Source organism: Lagopus leucura, unplaced genomic scaffold, assembly GCF_019238085.1.
Source record: "Lagopus leucura isolate 7727_CA_CO unplaced genomic scaffold, USGS_WTPT01 Super-Scaffold_100016, whole genome shotgun sequence".
Lineage (NCBI taxonomy): Eukaryota > Metazoa > Chordata > Aves > Galliformes > Phasianidae > Lagopus > Lagopus leucura.
Genome location: NW_024962270.1, coordinates 11,588,958 through 11,606,656, shown reverse-complemented (window position 1 = coordinate 11,606,656; position 17,699 = coordinate 11,588,958). Strand labels below are relative to the sequence as shown.

Genomic DNA, 17,699 nt, shown 5'->3' with positions numbered 1-17,699 from the left:
GTGCAGCCAAAAGTAGAGTCCTGGTCTCCTGAACTCCCAACACCAAGGCTACTTGCTTTTCTCTTGATGTCTACAATGAAAAACTATATGCAAGGTATTATCAATTCCCTGCTGTCTTACTGATGTTTTCAGGCAGTGAAGTTTAATGAATTTCGGTGCTGTTTAAGTGAAGATTTCTGGTTACGGTTTCTAGATAAGATTCTAAATGGGATGCAAGCACTTCTAATATACTTAGCAAGCATGATCTAAGAATTAGAGCTGTGTGAGTTTTCTCCCTTTAACTGCAGAACTCCACTTTGTAGAGTTCATTTCTACCTTGGGATTTTGCTTCCTCTGACCTTCACCCACCCACTTAATAAGAAATCTTATAAGCTGCCTTCTGCTTTTAAAGTAGCTTCCCTGCTCTTATTTATTGTGGCAGCACACAGTAACAATTTGCTTACTTAAACATGGTGTGCAGTTGTATTTTGGATAATTACATTGACATTATTGCTTGTTAAATAAATAATGAGTGATATATTGGGGGCATATAAGCCGTGTCATTCAAGCATGCAATCAACTCCCTAGTTTCTATAGACAAGCAACAAAGAAGCTGTAATATTGAGTGGCCAATGACTAGATAAATAGTTTTAGAACATAGCAGGTAGGTAATATTGATAAGAATACTTTTACTTGCTTTACTAGTATGCTTTACTAAAATTCTATTTAAATTAGATTAATTTTGAAGTAGCTACCTGAAATAATCTAGATTGGCACGATGGGCAAAAACTGCGGGAGAAAACTATGCAGAAAAAAATTGTTAACAGGGCAAACAGGGATTGAGACAGCAGTCCTCTGGGGACTGTAAAACTGAGACAGCACACACCACCATACGTTGGTGTGGCAAAGCAGATAACAGCAGTTATTTGCCTTTATCTATGTAAAATACCATACATAGGCATGCTTGTACCAGCTTTAGTCTGGTGAGTACTGTCACAGCAAGCTATGCATGTGTAGTTAAATTTGGATCCCTTGCAGACTTGCACAGCACATGCTGAAGTCTCTTAAATCTTCCTGGTAATTCCCAAATATGCCAGTTAGCAAAGGCTAATACAACTACTGTACCCTCCCACTACCTGGGTTAGTTTTATCATGCTTAACTCATAGTCCTTGTAAGAAGCAGGAGTTTGAGTAGCATGATTTCTGAAGACTTCATTGAATACCACTGTTGCATTTTAGAATGATTTGTTACTTCTGGGGTAAAAGGAAAAATAAGGTAAAAATCGCTGTTTTTGGTGAAGAATAGGTATGTTTAATGAGGTAACACAGTATACATTTTAATGCTGGGCTGGGAGGAGGGGAGGAAATTATCTTGGATGCTCCAGGTAAGAAATAATGCTCTCAAATATTAATTATTATAATAGTATTCAGTAAGTTATCAGCTAAAGCCAGATGCCCTAGCATCCACAGAGAAAAGAGAAGATTATTCATGAGTGTTTGATGGACATAGCAATTCAGCTGAATACTAACTGAACACTAATGTATTCCTTTCTTTTCAAGGGATCTACACTCCAGAACCACTCTCCAATTTCTGGTGGGCTCTTTTATCTACTGGGTTTATGTTTGTATATCACTTTAGCATCTTGCAAATTCTGGGACTGGTAAGTAAACAGGTTAATAAATGGATAGTTTGCAAGTACACTGAAAGTAAACACACTGACTAGTTTTTCAAGGTGTCCAGATGGACATGGATAAGATTACTTGTGTGCAGATTTTTAATTGCATGTTCTAATGAACACTTGTATCTTATATCTCACAAGTATTGGCAAAACGTTTCATAAATCAGCCATGTACCTGCATAAATCCATCTATTAAATGCGCAACTAAATTCAGATCTGCTTTCGTTCTGAAAGCTGCCCTGCTTGTGTTAGGTGATAATCCTTTGGTCAGCAACTCTGATTATCATGGTAATTTTAAAATTATCGTTTCTGGTGTCTGAATCAGTGCAGTGCAAATCATGTTAATTTATAAACTTGTTGTCCCTTTCCTAGGTTACAGAAGTGAATTTGAACAACATGTTATGCCCAGCCATTTCAGATCCTTTTTATGGGCGCTGGTATCGAATTTGGGCATCTGGACATCAGACTATCATGACTATGACTCATGGGAAGCTTGTAATCTTACTGTTTCACTGTGCTGACCCCATCTTTAAATGTAGTGTGGACTTGCTTAGTTTTCCAGCTAAGAAAATAGACTGAAATGTCTCCCCATAGAGCAGTACGTACAGGAAGCAGACACCCCTATATTCATACTGGAAAACCAAGAGGAGGGGTGAGAAGACAATGTGTTTATTATTTTTCTCCCCGCGGTTTATGGCCTCACAAACACTTCTATTATCAATTGAGGGGTTTTCTTTCAACTGCTGTTTTTCACTGCCTACTGCCAATGGCAACATTAGTGGCCTTATTCTGGAAGAGGTTCCTGTTCTGTACATTTTGTGTAGATTACAGTAAAATCTTGCTAATCTACCCTTTAAAATTAGGTGAGGATCTATCTACATTCCAGCAAAAAGAGTGGCAGAGCTACCTCATTTTGACTTACTTTCCACTAAGTAGAATTTTTCCATTAATACAGTTATATCACAGGATAGGAGCTAAAGCTGAATTCCAATTCTCTACTCGTGTGAACAGAACACATCTTGAAATGCATCATCATGGCTTAACTCCTAGTACTTAAATGTTGCAAAATGGTCATGGTGGAACAACGTACACTTAATCTCCTAGTCGTAAGTGCAAAGCAATGAAGTTTTACTGTATTTTCTTTAAGCTGGTTGAAAATATCGGGGAACAACAACTCTTTTAAATACCTGGTTGTTTTTTTTAAATGGAATACTTTGGTTTCTGGCCTGCTAAGTATAACTGTCTGGTGAGGTCCCATCAGATCTTGATGCTCTGGAGATGATTGTGAGTGAGTAGAAAAACACCACACAGAAATTATTAAAAAAGCCGATGTTATGTGTAAGTTCTGATAGGTATTTAATCAACAATGCTGACCTGCCTTTAAACAAAATGCTTTTGTCACTTAGCTTAGACTGGAGACTGAGTAGAGATGCAATGTACAATGTAAACAGGTCTCCTTTTTCACTTAGTAGCATTTTAAACATTCCTCCTCTGCGTTCTACCCTGATCCTTAGTAGAGCTGTTGGTGAGGAAACAAAATGAAACTGTTTTCTGTCTCCATAGCTCTAGTACATTCTTCATACTGATTTTTAGAACACAAGTATAAAAACGAATGTGAAATCAGCACAGGCTTCTACAGAAAAGGCAATGTTCCAGTTTACTAGTGTGGCTAGGTTTTCTTGTCAACATGAGTTTTGGAGTAGAAAAGGATGCAAGTAGAGAGAATTATAAATAGTAAACTGGCTAAGGGGAGAAACCGTAAGGAGGAAAGCTTGGACATCTTTACTGTGTTCTTCCAGATAGTTAACTGTAGATCCATTGTTGTGCAGCCTGTTGTATTTCAGGGCTGCAGGAATTGTGTTGTACAAAATGCTAGTTGCCACTTGCATTGCATTGTCATAGCTGTGACTTGTAAGATAGAAACAAAACCGTCATACCTCCTCTTGATGGATCACCTGAAGATATATTCTGATGTTAAGGTACAGTGTTTATACCTCAAGAAGAGAAGTAAGAATGATAAGTGGTTGATTATTTTTTTTTTTTCTTTTCTGCAAGATAAGAATATAATTGGGGAGGAACAGATGACTTCTCTACATGTTTTCACTTTGTGTGTTTCTTTTGTTTTGTTTTTTAAGTAGATCTCCCAATACAAGTCCTTTCCACTGCATTCAAATTTACAGACTAGCTTCTGGCTTTCTTTCGTGTTTAGAGAGTAAACATCCTGTATTTACTATAAATTGAGATGTAAGATTGACCTAAACTATGAAGCATGTATAGCTAGTCCCAGTTGCACAGACTGAGCTACTACATTGTTCAGTTTGAGAAAGGTAAGCACTTGATAGTAACAACTACTGTCTCATAGTGTTGACTGTGAATTGCTGATCCTGCGAATGTCTAAGTACATAATTAATTTTATTGAGCCATCTCATTACTGCTTCAGTAAAGCAGGGCATGTGTTGTGTATTTGTGGAGGGGTGAGCTAAAGAAAACATGCATTGGTATTGAAGGCCTGAACCCATCTGTGAAAGACTACTTAATTAGCTGCTGATGTGATGCTCAATTCAAGAGTCAGTATTTCATTTGCAGCTGATGAAATACATGATGTTGCTGAGAGAGCTAAGGTGAACAGAAATATTCATGCCTATTTGTCTCCTATGACAGCTACGTGTACAGTGCTTCTTCCCTTCCCGCAGTTACCTTCAAGTCTGTCTTGATTTTATTTACTTAAGGCTTGGCAAAAATGCCTTCTGTTGAATCTGGGCTGGTTTAGAAACAACATTATTACAGTAGGGTGATCTTGCCAAATTTTACAAATGTTAGATTCTTATTTGCCTCATTTTACTATTTTTTGAATAATCTTTCCTGCTTTAAAAAAAACAAGCAGCATGTCCTATGTCTAATCATATGCTTCGGAGCATTGGAAACAGGTTTGAAACAGTTCCTATTTATCACCATTGACTGCCTCTGATCAATTAAGACTACAGGAGCAAGAAGCAAGCTCAGTGCAGTCTCTCTTAAAATGCAAAATTTTCAAGTTCTTCTACCTTATAGTTGAGGGAAGCTCTTATTTCCTTTCACACTTCCCCAGTTTGAGTTTTGGTGCATGTTGAACTTTTGGCTTAAGATGCTAAAATGTCTAATTGAATGTAATAATTCAGCAAGGAGAAGTAAACTGGCTGTTACACTCAATAAGGATTTTATGAGCATCTGGATTTTATGACTGTCAGGAGACTGGAGCCACTGGGATCTAGAGGGAAGAAGGGCACCAGAGGCTTAAACTTTTCTTCATGGTAAGCTGTGCTGGCTTCTTTTGCTTGTTGTACACCATCAATGAAGCTGGCCGAGCTTCTATCCACAGAATGTCAGGGAGGGACCTCAGAAGATCATCTACTCCAACTCCCCACAACACATTCTGAAAACCATTTTTAAACAGCCTTTCAGCTTGGTTTATGGTGTAGCTGTACAGAAATTGTCAGCACACTTGAGGCACAAGCTTCACATATGGGGAAGAACAGGGCAGAAGGGAAGCAAAAAGGGAATGAACTTCTGAAACATCAATGGAAATTTACATACTTTACTCTTCAGTTGTTTTGAATAGCAGTTTGGAAGAGGCAGATGACAGAGCTTGTTCAATGTGAAGGAATTTGGTTTGAAAAGGAAAATAGAATACTTAGCCTTCATACGGGAATATCTGTTCCCTGGCAGATTTTCTTTTCCATGAATGGTTTATTAAATGAGCAGTTATTCTGTTTAGATGAATTTCTGGTGATTTTTTTCTTATGTATGCTGGAAATTAAGGAGTAAAACTATGTTGCTATTCAAAAATACTGATGGGCGTTCTCTCCTGTGGCACTATGGACACAATCGATGTCACAGTAGCTTTAAGCTGTTGACCAGAGCCTGATGCTGTTTTACGTTGGAGCACTGCAATGTATGATTGAAAGGGTAAGTCCTGGCCCTCCAATATCAGTACATCTATTTTGTCAGTACTAACAGTTATGAAGATACTAGGAGTAGATACAGTGCAGAGCAGGAGGCTGATATAGCCATGCAGACTATCTCCTTTTAGCTTGTATTTTAGAGGTGTTCCAGCAGGTTACAGAAACTCACCCTAAAGTGGATTGGTTTGCTGTCCCCTAGAAAGTCATGTACAATACCAGAAAAACTTACTGTGCTGTGCTTAAGTCTGGACTTTGGAAAATTATGGATACGGGCAGATGTTTGATCTGATCTCTGTATTATACTGTCTAGTATCATAGACACTTCAAACAAAAGAAATGAGGAGCAATGAAACTGATTACTCTTTCTGTCACTGAATGACCGTCTAAATTACTTCCAGTATACGCATAAATGAAGCTCTAGTAACTACAGTAAAGTTGGCTGCATTGGTTCATTTATGCAGACTTCTTTAAGTAGCCTTTCAAAGTGCAAAAATGAGCTGCTAAAACTTCTGCACCCACCATAAGATCTGATGATAACCTGTGACTATTGAAATTATTGTGCCAAGGTTCTAGCTGTCTGCTACACATGCAGTTATAACTTCTAAGGATTCAGGCACTGTAGGCAGTGTATGAACTGTACCTGTTTAACTTCCTTCTATTTAAGCACTAGAGATTTGCATTTTGTTTCTTCTGAAGGGTGAAATTAACAGCACTTGATCATAATTATATAAATCAATCAAAACTCTGAATGCACTCATGTACTTTGGTTTTGGTTCAGCATCATAGGGCTTGACAAATACTGCTTATAAGCAAAGCTCACTTGTGCTTTAGCAGATGCTGCCTTGCTGAGGCTGGGAGACATCAAAAGTCACTCATTTGCATATCTTAAAACTATGGAGTACCTCATTATAGATTTATCCCTCTGTCTCTAGCCACAGTCAGGGTTTTGATATTTCAGTATATTTTGTAACATTTTGTAAAACTTGATAGTATCTTCCTTTCAGAAATGGCTACTTGCAACTGTTCAAGTACTGTATTTTACTTCTTTATTCTAATCCTTGCATCTACACCATAGGCATTTGCTTCCTGTGCATCTATACCTAATGACAACCCTAGACTTTGATGTTCTTCTTGCTGTTTTCAAGTTGTAGGATCATTTAGGCTGGAAAAGGCCTTCAAGATCAAGTCCAACCATTAACCTCACCTACCACATCCCTCAGTGCCACATCTACACATCTCTGAAATACCTCCGGGGATGGGGGCTGCACCACTTCCCTGGGCAGCCCAGTACAATGCCTGACCACTCTTTTTGAGCAGAAATTCTTCCTAATGTTCAATGTACACCTCTCCTGGTGCAACTTGAGGCCATTTTGTCGCATCCTAGCACTTGTCACCTTAAAGTGTTCGACTTGAGGTGGATACTTAGGAATTGAATTATTCCTAATGGTTAACACAGTTCAGAAGAAGCTAACAGGAAGGCATGTATCAGCCCTTCTGTTAGAAGGTGGAAGGTTTCTACAAGCAGGTGGATCAGTGCTGATGTTTTCATTTTTAGTGATGATATACATAACAAATCTGTTGATTCTTGTGATCTTGTACTCAATATGATATTGCTGTATACTTGTCTTGCAGCTTTATTGTAACTTAGTTCAAACCAAGCTGTTTTTAAAATGATGATGTTTCTCTTCAGGGTCAATTTTGTACTTTTTTAAATTATTTCTGCATTTCCTGAGTCATTATCTCAATGCTGCAGAGGACGCAGCAGGCAGAACAGGATGCATACCCACACTGCTCTCGCCACCCAACCTGTGTCAGGCAAGTGGAACTGCTCAGGGACTGGACTGAAGCACATGAGCAGTCCTTGGAAGCTTGCAGTTTCCATTAGCTACCCAGGCACAGAATGGAATGGCAATGTCAAGGCTGGTTGTGGAGAGGCTCAACTGCCACGTATGCTGTTAGTTCTGAATAATTTGTAGGAATGTTATAAATTTTGTAAACTTTTTAATGTGCTAAAACTTGGTTATGAGGTAACATTTACAAATAAGGGATAACTTGTGTACTTGTTTTTGTATTTTGGTCTGATTTTTTTGGTTGTAGTGCCCTATGTCCAGCTCACTGGGCAAACAGTTCTTAAACATTTGAATTAAAACAAATAAATGCATTTTAATGGTACTGTAATTTTGTTGTCATTGTAATCATGTCAGGCACTACATCCCTCTTGTTTTTAAAGTAGGTAAAAAAAAACAGACATTCCTCTTCTATTTGTAGTATTAACAGTTAGATTCACACAGACTTGATAATAGATAAGTGGTCCATCAGATCAATAAGAATACAGCTTCTCCTATCTTCTTAAGCTGTCTGTACAGCTAGATTTAGTTTGCCTTGCATGATGCAGTTTCTGCTGTGCAATTATGATTATCACTGTTTCTAGAACTTTAAAGCATTTGAGTATGACCTATGCCTGTAGTTTAGCAAGCAATACAAGCCAGAGTTTACTTCACTGTAAGACACAGATCCTCTAGTCGCTGTTCAAATATTCATCTCCTGCATGTGAAAAAGCTCTGGATACAATATTATGATGTTTACTCTGCTTTCAAGTTTCTTGCCACAGTTTTGGTAGAGTGTGCTTTCTTTTTTAGTTTCATACTCTGTCACCTCAGTAGAGGAAGACAGAAAAAGTACAGAAGTTTTCAGCTCAAAACAGTATAATTTACACGGGCTTTCTGGCCAATCTCACATATGTAGATGATGGCAAACAACTGCCATCATTACTGCATTTCCGAAAAGCTTCTGGCTGTAATTAAAAGGACACGTAAGTACACAGCAATAATGCTAAATGGAAGAAAAACCAACCTGCCCTCTTTGAAATAGACCTAATGTTTGGCACTGATCTGTTAGTTTGATTTCTATTCTGTGATAACCTCATACCTGGTTGATGTAAAAAGAGCAGGAGGCTTTGGGAAGCAAGCTGTAACTAGTGCTGCATTCTGATGGTCTGTAAGGTCTGGGGAGACTTCTACCTATTTCAGTCAAATGATACCAAGTCTGTAAAATAACGAAAGAACATCAGTGGAAGCTATTTACTCAAGCAGATTTTCCCTTCAGAGTTACCAACATCTAAAGGCTACTATTCTTGTTTTCAAAGTATTTTCAGCTAGAGACGGGAAGCCTATTGAAAATGAATTAGTCAAAGGCAAACAAGAACATTTCCACATTCAGAGCTGAATCCCAGGGCAACATTGGAAATTCCTTGCACTGCTGTAGGAATTATCCTACAGGGGAAAGAAAGTCCCTTTAACCAGCACTTACCCTGTAGAACATACCTTTCTATCACTGCACTAAACACTGGCATCAGGAAAGGGACTTCTTTAGTCTTCCATCTTCACAGGAGCCTCAGTGCAAACCCTGCACTGCATTTCTTTCCATGAGGTCAATGTGTCAGCCTGCACACCAACTAGCTCTGCCAGACCAGATAAATTCCTCACGGCAAAGCAAGCTTCAGTATTCTATAAAATCACACCTAGAAAGTAATGTGAAAAAGCAGTGCAATTATTCCAGGTGCTATCAAGGCACTCTCTGATATGCATTTTGCTGCATTGATCTTGTCTCCTTTCCTGTACAGCGCAGGCACTGTACTGGTTACAACATCGTGTTTGTAAACAGTTGAGATTGATTTCACCTTTCAGAGAATAAGGAACTCAATCCAGTACATAAATCTGTATTTACTGGACATCATACGAGACCTGACCTGCTGCTGTAACTCCCTCAGCATCTCCCTCCAGAGCCAGGCTGTGAGCTGCCTCCCACATCATGCACAGCCAATGACAGACTTCAGCCCAGGAAAACATTCCTACTGCAGCATTAGCTGTTAAAATAAACACTGATAGTGAATGCTTAAATTAAAAAAAAAAAAAAAAAAAAGCAATCAACTGACAAAGCCACACAATTAAGCAGAGAAACATAGAAAGAAATGGTGATTCTTTTTCCTTGTTTTATTGGGTAAATGATTTAAAAGGTAATAACAATAGTGTTAAAACTACTACAATATCTTTCCACAGCCATATCTCACAGACCCACAGATAACCTTCTATATAATTTTTTTTTCTTTTTCCTCATTTTATCTTTTTTAAGCCATACTTATATTAAAATGCCCATTTCAACAGTTTCTTCACACTAATAGCAATTAAATGTGGAAGGAAGGAGGATCTAGTTATAAAGGAAGGGGGTTCAGGTAATCTGTGATATAATTTGTAATCAATCAAGTTACTAAGAAAGGAAGAAAAAGAGAGGCCTTGTCAGCTACTCCAGGCAGCTCCAAGCCCACTGTGTGTCACCACTGCATTAGATAACTCAAGATGCTGGTGAGCAATTTAAAGGTTTTTTCTTTTTGTAACATATAAAACACTAAAATAACTTAGAAACTAGATCCAAATATTTTGAAAAGAATCAACTTTGATATACAAAAACAGTCATAAGTTGTTACAAAAGTTTCAAACAAAAGTTTGTTTTCTCAGTGCGTTTATGTACCAGCGCAATTACTGGGTCCAGAGCAAAGAAAGAGGTTTTTATTTTTTATTTAACAGTAATAAAAAACGAGGAAAACATATCTTTCTATATAAAGAATCATTGCTGGTCTTAAGAATAAATGTAACCAGAAACCCTTTAAATCTTAGAGGCACACTTTGGGTTTCCTTTTTTTTTTTTTTTTTTTTTTTTTCCCTTTTTTTTTAACATAAAAGGAAAGTCACCAGTTTATTTAAATGGAGGAGGTACTCAGACTCCCCAAATAAACTTAATTCAATTAACATCACTAGCAAAAATCAGTTAGAAACTGTACAAAAATAAAAAAATTAACACATTTAATCCTGCGGGGCTTTTGCAAGGACTGGAAGGCAGGCTTTAGGAGCAGCATCTGGGCATGGCTGGAGGCTTCTTTGGTTCGATCTAACACACACAAGAGATGTAACCTACTCCAGACGACAGTTTTAAAAACCCGCACATTTGAAGACAAGTAAAGAGGTCCGTATACAAACGCCAGGGTGTGCAAATGGATTTGACTCTCTTAGTATTGTATCTGAGGTCAGAACTCTCAGGCCCCCTCCCCCTGCTGTGACCAGCGTTGGGGCTGAGATGGTGCCAGGTCAGTGCTGCAGCGCTCCAGGCGGAAGGAAGGCCACTTGAGGCACGGCTAAGCAACAGCATCACATCAGCCTGGGGTTCTGCTGTCTCACTTAGTTTTCAGAAGGAGGACTTCAGAAACGTTTAGCAAAAGAATAATTAAAAAAAAAAACTTCAAGGAATAAGGCAAATGGATTAGTGCTTATCAAAAATCAGCATTCGACTTAAAGAGCGGAATTAGCTACTCGGTTGTACCATCACCTCTTATGAAGTGCCCCCAAATTAAAAAATAATATTAATAGATCTAAATCCAGCAATATATCTGAAAGGGTAATAGCTCAGAGAATGGCATTTGTGAAAGCAACTGTCGATTCGCTTTAGGCAAACAGACCTATTCTGTCCCAGTGCATGTCACAGTGAACTGCACATCTTGTATAAACAACCCCACAATTACACAGAAACAATCCGCAGTATTCTCAGCACTTGCGTGCTGAGGAGGTAGGTGCCTTAGAAACACTGTAGATAAACTGATTATTCCAATCTTTTCTAAAAAAATACCATACAACCTGATTGACCGCAGACTTTGTAACAGCTTTTTAATTAGTGATACAAAACTCTGGTCCAGAAGGGTCTGGCATTAAGTCATGTCAAAAGCACACCTTTACAGTTTGTATAACACCCTTTTAACCATATTTGTAAGCAACAGCTACTAAGAGATAGACAAAAATGCATTGTGCATTATGCTGTATACAAAAAGGAGACAAAACTATCCTTTTCCCCCCCAGGCCATGGTGGGGAGTATTGCTGACCTTGTCCTTAAAAACCCGCAGGATTGTTTATTCATCAGTATATTATTATTACACTGGTAAGAAATTCTGTATAACATCTGCATATATCGAAGATTTTTAAAAAATCTGATATGATTTTAGATCCGCATGACCAGTCACGTGACCTGCTTGAGGTTGATTAGCACCTTTCAATACATATATATTTTTATATATAATAGATCTTTTTAAAAAACTTCTAAGGATGAGCTCACGCAGCGGTGTGAGCGCGCTGTAACGAGATGACAGATAAGGATGGGGTTGGATGACTTTGTGTTTTGTTTGTTTTTTGCAGCAGAATGATTCGGTTTGTGCTCAGTTTCCCTATAAGGGCAAGGAAAAAAACAAAACCAAAACACCTCTCAGGTAGCCACCGGTTCACAGTTTCCACTTGAAGACAAATCCATTTGAAACCGCTCCCCCAAGTAGAAACAAGACAACAGTATCATCCAAAATAGCCTCTGTATAAACATCTATTAGTTTTTGCAGCGTCTGCCTGGCACCTCTTGGCTCCTGACATTTCAGGCCCTCTGCTTATAAATTAAGGCATCACAACTGAAAATGGAAATATTTGGACATCGGGTGCTGTGGATGAAGGAATACAAAAGACCTTCTACAAGAACCTCTGTACAAATTAAGTGGCATTCTATCCTCACCTAAGGGATAATTTATCCGTATCTGTTTTCTGGAACGTTTTTAGTCTTCTGTTGTTGTTGTTCCTTTTATCAACTTAACTCTATTTATCTATTTGAGTGATATATGTATTTTTTAAAACATTCATTATTCAAAATAACTGGAATTTCTGCTTACCATAGTTGGCTCGCCCATGCTAGGAAGGTCTTTTCCATAGTAGATGGGATGTGGAGTCCCCTAAAACGTGCACTGAACTGCAGTGGGTATTAGTGGGAGTTCTGCAGGCATGTGAGCAAGGAGGTAGCTCCTGGCATATACTTGGCTCACAACATACACCACATACACCACTTAATAAATCCTATTTTTACAGTTGTTACAAGTCCTCATCAGTTTTCTTTCTCCTACCTTGTGGAGAATTATGAGAATTATTACGAAGTACTCACAGCTCTCAAGTACTATTCCTGTAATAGATGAAAAGATGTACAAATTATGGCATAATTGTCCTGTGCTCTTTCACAACACAATTTTTTTTTTTTTTTAAACAAGTTACCCAACTATCCATGACCTGATAAAACCCAGCAAATTCAAAAGCACAAGCAAGAAGAAGATAGGGATTTTTCTTTTCTAAAATAAGAAAAAGAAAATGAAAAATATCTCACTTTAGAAAATCCCCCAAAACCTGACGCCAGAGCAGCAAAGAACTCAACGTTGATTACTGGAATGTCTGGCACATTTGCTATATTTTTTTCTATGAATTTTATATGCAAGTATAATCATGTCATAGTCAAAGGCACTAAAATCTAAATCCGTTTTCTTCCTAATATAACATCTGCTACTCACCAATCTGTTTCTAAAAACAAATGCGACTTCTAATTTGAGCTCATCAGAAAGGCATTGTCTCATTAGAAATGCATTATGATGAGTAGGCTTGACAGGGCTGGGCTGCCCTCGGCTTCCAGTGCAGAACAGGAGATAAAGGTATCCTACTGGATTATGTCATGCACTTTCAATTAGACCACGTGATTCTGAGCACAATGCTCACCTCTTATTACGTTTAATTGCTTCTTCATAACCAGAAAAGCATTTTGTATACGAGCCTCAAATTGTGGCTGTGTGCTCGAGCTGAAGGTCACATACAAGGGCTACTCTGAAAGTAATGCCTCCTGTTTTATGGTGTTGGCCCATGAAATTAGACAGATGTTGGTAGGATGGCAGCAGAGGTTGAACCTTCCCCTAATATTCCATTACATTTTGTTGCTGTGTGACAGATGGCAGCAGAGGGGCAGTCTCTGCTAATGGCGATAACTATGTTGAAAACTAGTGTTTTGCAGCTGAGAATTTTCTCCATCAAGTAGTGTTACTGTGCTCTTTGTTGTAGTTTCCATGTAAATAAATAGGAAGCATTACTTTCAGAGCAACCTACATCTATAGCTACATGAAATCTTTACTGCAGGGGTGAGACACTGTTACAGAAACAGAACTCTAGGGACTAGAAGGAGCCTCTGAAACGTCACTGAGTCCAATCTCCTGCTGAAGCAGATTCCCTAAAGCAGATCACACAGGAAGGCATCCAGGTGGGTCTTGAGTATCTCCAGAAATTGAGACTCCACCACCTTTCTGGGCAGTTTGTTCCAATGATCCATTATTCCCACAGTAAAGAAGTTCTTCCTCATGTTATGCAACTTCCTGTGTTCCAGTTTTTTTTGCCCACTGCCTCCTGTTGCTGCACACCACTGGAAAAGAGCTGGCTGGCCTCATCCATTTTACTCCTACGCTTTAGATATTGATAAACATTGCTGAGATCCCTTCTCAGCCTTCTCTTCTGCAGACTGAACAGTCCCAGGTCTCTCAGCCTTTCCTCGTACAGGAGATGCTCGAGGCCCCTCTTCATCTCTGTGGCCCTTCTCTGGACTCTCTCTAGAAGTTACCTGTTTTTCTTGAACTGGGAGCCCAGAACTGGACACACTGCTCCAGATGTGGCCTCACCAGGGCAGAGCAGAGGGGGGATCACCTCCCTCGATCTGCTGGCCATGCTCTTTTTAATGCACTCCAAGATAAAGCTGGCCTTCTCAGCCACAAGGGCATACTTCATGGCCAGCACCCAGCTCCTTCTCTGCAGAACACCTTTCCAGCAGGCAGGCCCCTAAACCTCAACTGATGGGTGCAGTCATTCCTTCCCAGATACAGGACCCTACACTTGCTCTTGCTGAAGCTGATCAGGCTCTTCTCTGCCCAACTCACCAACCTGTACATGTCCTGCTGAATGGCTGCAAGTCTTGTCTAAAGCCTTGCTGAAGTCAAGGTATACAATATCCACTGCTCTCCCCTCATCCACCCAGCTGGTGATGACATCACAGAAGGCTACCAAGGTGGTCAAGCATGATTTCCCTCTTGGTGAATTCACACTGACTGCTCCTGATAATCACCTTTTCTTCCAGTTGCTTGGTGATGACGTAACAAGCTGTTCCATCTCCTTTCCAGGGACAGAGGTGATGCCAACTGACCTGTGGTTTTCCAGCTCCTCCTTGTCCTTTTTGAAGGCTGGAGTGACACTGGCTATCCTCCAGTCTTCAGGCACCTGTCCCATTCTCCAAGACAATAGAGTGGTTTGGCAAGCACTTCTGCCAGCTTCCTCAGCACTTGGGGGTGCATCCCATCGGGATCAGTGGATGTGTATGAGTCAAGTTTGCCTACATGATCTCTGACCAGATCCTCCTGACCAAGGGAAAGTCTTTTCTCCAGACTCTCTTACCTCCTTGGTCTGAGGTTCCATAGGGACAGTCTAATCAGTGAAGACCGAAGCAAAGAAGGTGTTCAGCATCGCCACCTTCTCAACATCCCCTGTTACCAGGGCAACCACCTTATTAAGTAGCAGGCCCACATTTTCTTTTGCTACTGACATATTGAAAAAAAAAAACAAAAAAAAAAAAAACAAAACACAACCTTTCTTGCTGTCCTTGACCTCCCTCACCAGATTTAATTCCAAGTGGGCCTTACCCTTCCTCGCTGCATCCCTGCAGGTCCTGACAGCATTCCTATATTCCTCCCAAGTGGCCAGGTCCTTTTTCCACATTTCACAGAGTTTCTTCTTCCCTTTGTCTTTTTTTTCAATGAGCTCCTTGCTCAACCACGGCAGGAGACCTAAACGGATGAGCAAAGGAGCTCATGGGAAAACTCAAAGGGAAGAAGAAAGTCTATGAAATATTGTACCACAGACTACTATTAAGAAGGTTAAGAAAATGCAATTCATTGTCTAATATAATACCTGAATCTGATATGTTTCATTCCCTGACAGAGCTATTAATGAAAAAGCCATGAATGCCTTTTTTTTTTTTCTGAGCAAAGAATCCCCAACTGTAATCCTTAAACTCTTCCTTCCATCCACAGTCACAGAAAGTCTTGACTGATATAATTCAATGTTAATGAAGTAGAAATTTAACATTTCATAAAAAACCCAAGGGCTATATATGCTGCAAAAAAATCTGCAGTGATTCAATAAAAAAGTATGGGATCTTTGTAATAATGCAGTTTTCCCTCCCGTTGCCACAATGAGCTTAACCAACTATGGAGAAGCCTCAAAATGGCAACGGAAACTATCATCATAAAATGGTACAGTAATAGAGATAGCTAGACCAAGAAGGGGCAGGGTCTCCTGGGAAGAGGTCTGCAGAGAGGTCCAGTGACTGGTCATGCGGCTCAGTGTCAGGAATAATGGTTGTATGGTGGAAGGGGGTGCCCAATGCCATTTGGGAAGTGATGATGCTGACGATGGGCAAGGTACTCTGTGTAGCTCATGGTCATCTTCTCACTACGGTACCTAGAAAAGAGCAAAGGAGCAAACTCAAGAACTTTCATTGGGCAGCTATGAGCAGCACTGAAAATATGGTGCTAGGTGTACGTCTAATGACGAGAACAGCTCTGTACTTCTGGTCTTAGGAATAAGACAAACTTTAGTTGCACAAGGGCATGGAGAGAACTACCATGTTTTTGGGGGCTGTTCTTGAATCACACAAGTCACAACATAAGTGCTTACGAAAAATATTTTAAATTAAAAAAAACTATTAAAAAAATCGCTGCCTACTACTTTACTCAAGGTATTTGAACTTGTGATGATTTACTGAGCATCCCAAATTATCAGCCAACTCTCTACAAATAACCTAGGAGAAAAGCCCTGTAAGCAAGCAGTACTGATTCCAGAGCTGTTTTTAAAAAGTAATGTCTAGCACATTCTGCTTTTAAAATAAATCCAGCTACATGAAGTGAAGTGATTTCCCTTTTAACCTATATATAGCTTAAAGTAGAACAGCCCCTACCCCCAAAAATGTACTTCAGATAAAATTTGCATTGATATTGTTTGACAACAAGGAACATATTGCCACATTTACACTTATCTGTAAAACTGTGAAATCTACACAAAAATAACACTATTCCATATTGCCACAAATGTCACCTCATAAGCCCCTGCATAAGAGATCTTACAGATGAGAGTTGGTGAATCCAGCTACAGTGGTTTAAAATATTGCCACCTCCCTTGTTTATGACATTTCTCTTCTGGAGTTGCTCTGTTTGTTCTTTTCCCTCTTAGCTCTGAAAAAGCACAACGCATGCCTCAACAGCTTGTACTCACAGCCTATCACAGACACTCAAACTGCTGTTGAGTTACCAACTGCAGCAACTGAGGTGGCAAACACAATTGTTTCTGCTGCCTCTGCCAGAGGAACAGAGCAGAACACCTTATGCTTACAGCTTCTTGCTTCAGTGCACCGCAGTGCCCGCGATTACTTGCGGCAGCGGCGCTGGTTAATGATGTACTGACTTAAACGGCTGCTGGTCGCAGCTGTGCTGCAGCTCCTCTCTCAGCAATAGGAGTGGAGCACTGCGCTCCCTGCACCTGATGAGTAAGCTGATCTGTGCACTAATCCCCTCACCACTATGGAACTAAACTATAAGCTTGGCAACCAGTGGCTCTAAGTGAGTCAAAACAGGCCAAGGGCAGCCTGTGTAGAATCACAGATGGAAAAAATCATAATATTAAACAACACACTTTGTCTATTCTAGTCATTAGGCTTGTGATTTTGTGGTTGGGATGTTGAACTAAATATACTAAGCAGAACACTTGTTTTGTTCTGCACTGGTATGCCATTGCTTCCAACAAAATCACGGAGCTGGAAGAATGCGCGTGCTATACAGAAGTTTTGTGTCTTGGAAAAATACATCCCTTATTCACTGAGGTGTACAGAAAGTCTCACTTAAGAACTCCAACAGCTACTCATGCCCTAAGTTATCACCATATATTCTATATATTCTTGAAAATAAGACAGCAAGAAAATTGGGGTGCTGCATTTGAAAATTTAAGTTGGATTCCATAAACCCTTCCTCCCAATCATAACCCTCAGAATAGCATGTTTTCCTCAGCAATAGCAATTCCCCTGGAATCAGGTTCCTACTAGAAAGCAGAATTTCAGTCAGTGGGACAAAGTCTTTTTCCTTACCCAAAACAACACTGAGTGAGGGAGAGATTCTTC

General features: G+C 39.6%; 2 protein-coding genes across 2 annotated transcripts in view; one reads left to right on the top strand and one right to left on the bottom strand.

Annotated features, from left to right (window-relative positions):
- The window catches only part of TMEM164 (transmembrane protein 164), a 40,735-nt gene extending 32,964 nt beyond the window's left edge, over positions 1 to 7,771 (top strand). The window contains exons 5-6 of the mRNA XM_042876551.1: positions 1,540 to 1,640; positions 2,031 to 7,771. Coding sequence (XP_042732485.1) covers positions 1,540 to 1,640; positions 2,031 to 2,237 — 308 coding nt within the window. The 3' untranslated portion in view covers positions 2,238 to 7,771. The remainder of the gene's footprint in view (positions 1 to 1,539; positions 1,641 to 2,030) is intronic.
- Positions 7,772 to 14,151: 6,380 nt separating this feature from the next.
- AMMECR1 (AMMECR nuclear protein 1) overlaps positions 14,152 to 17,699 on the bottom strand; it is a 30,705-nt gene continuing 27,157 nt past the window's right edge. The window contains exon 5 of the mRNA XM_042876479.1: positions 14,152 to 15,991. Coding sequence (XP_042732413.1) covers positions 15,877 to 15,991 — 115 coding nt within the window. The 3' untranslated portion in view covers positions 14,152 to 15,876. The remainder of the gene's footprint in view (positions 15,992 to 17,699) is intronic.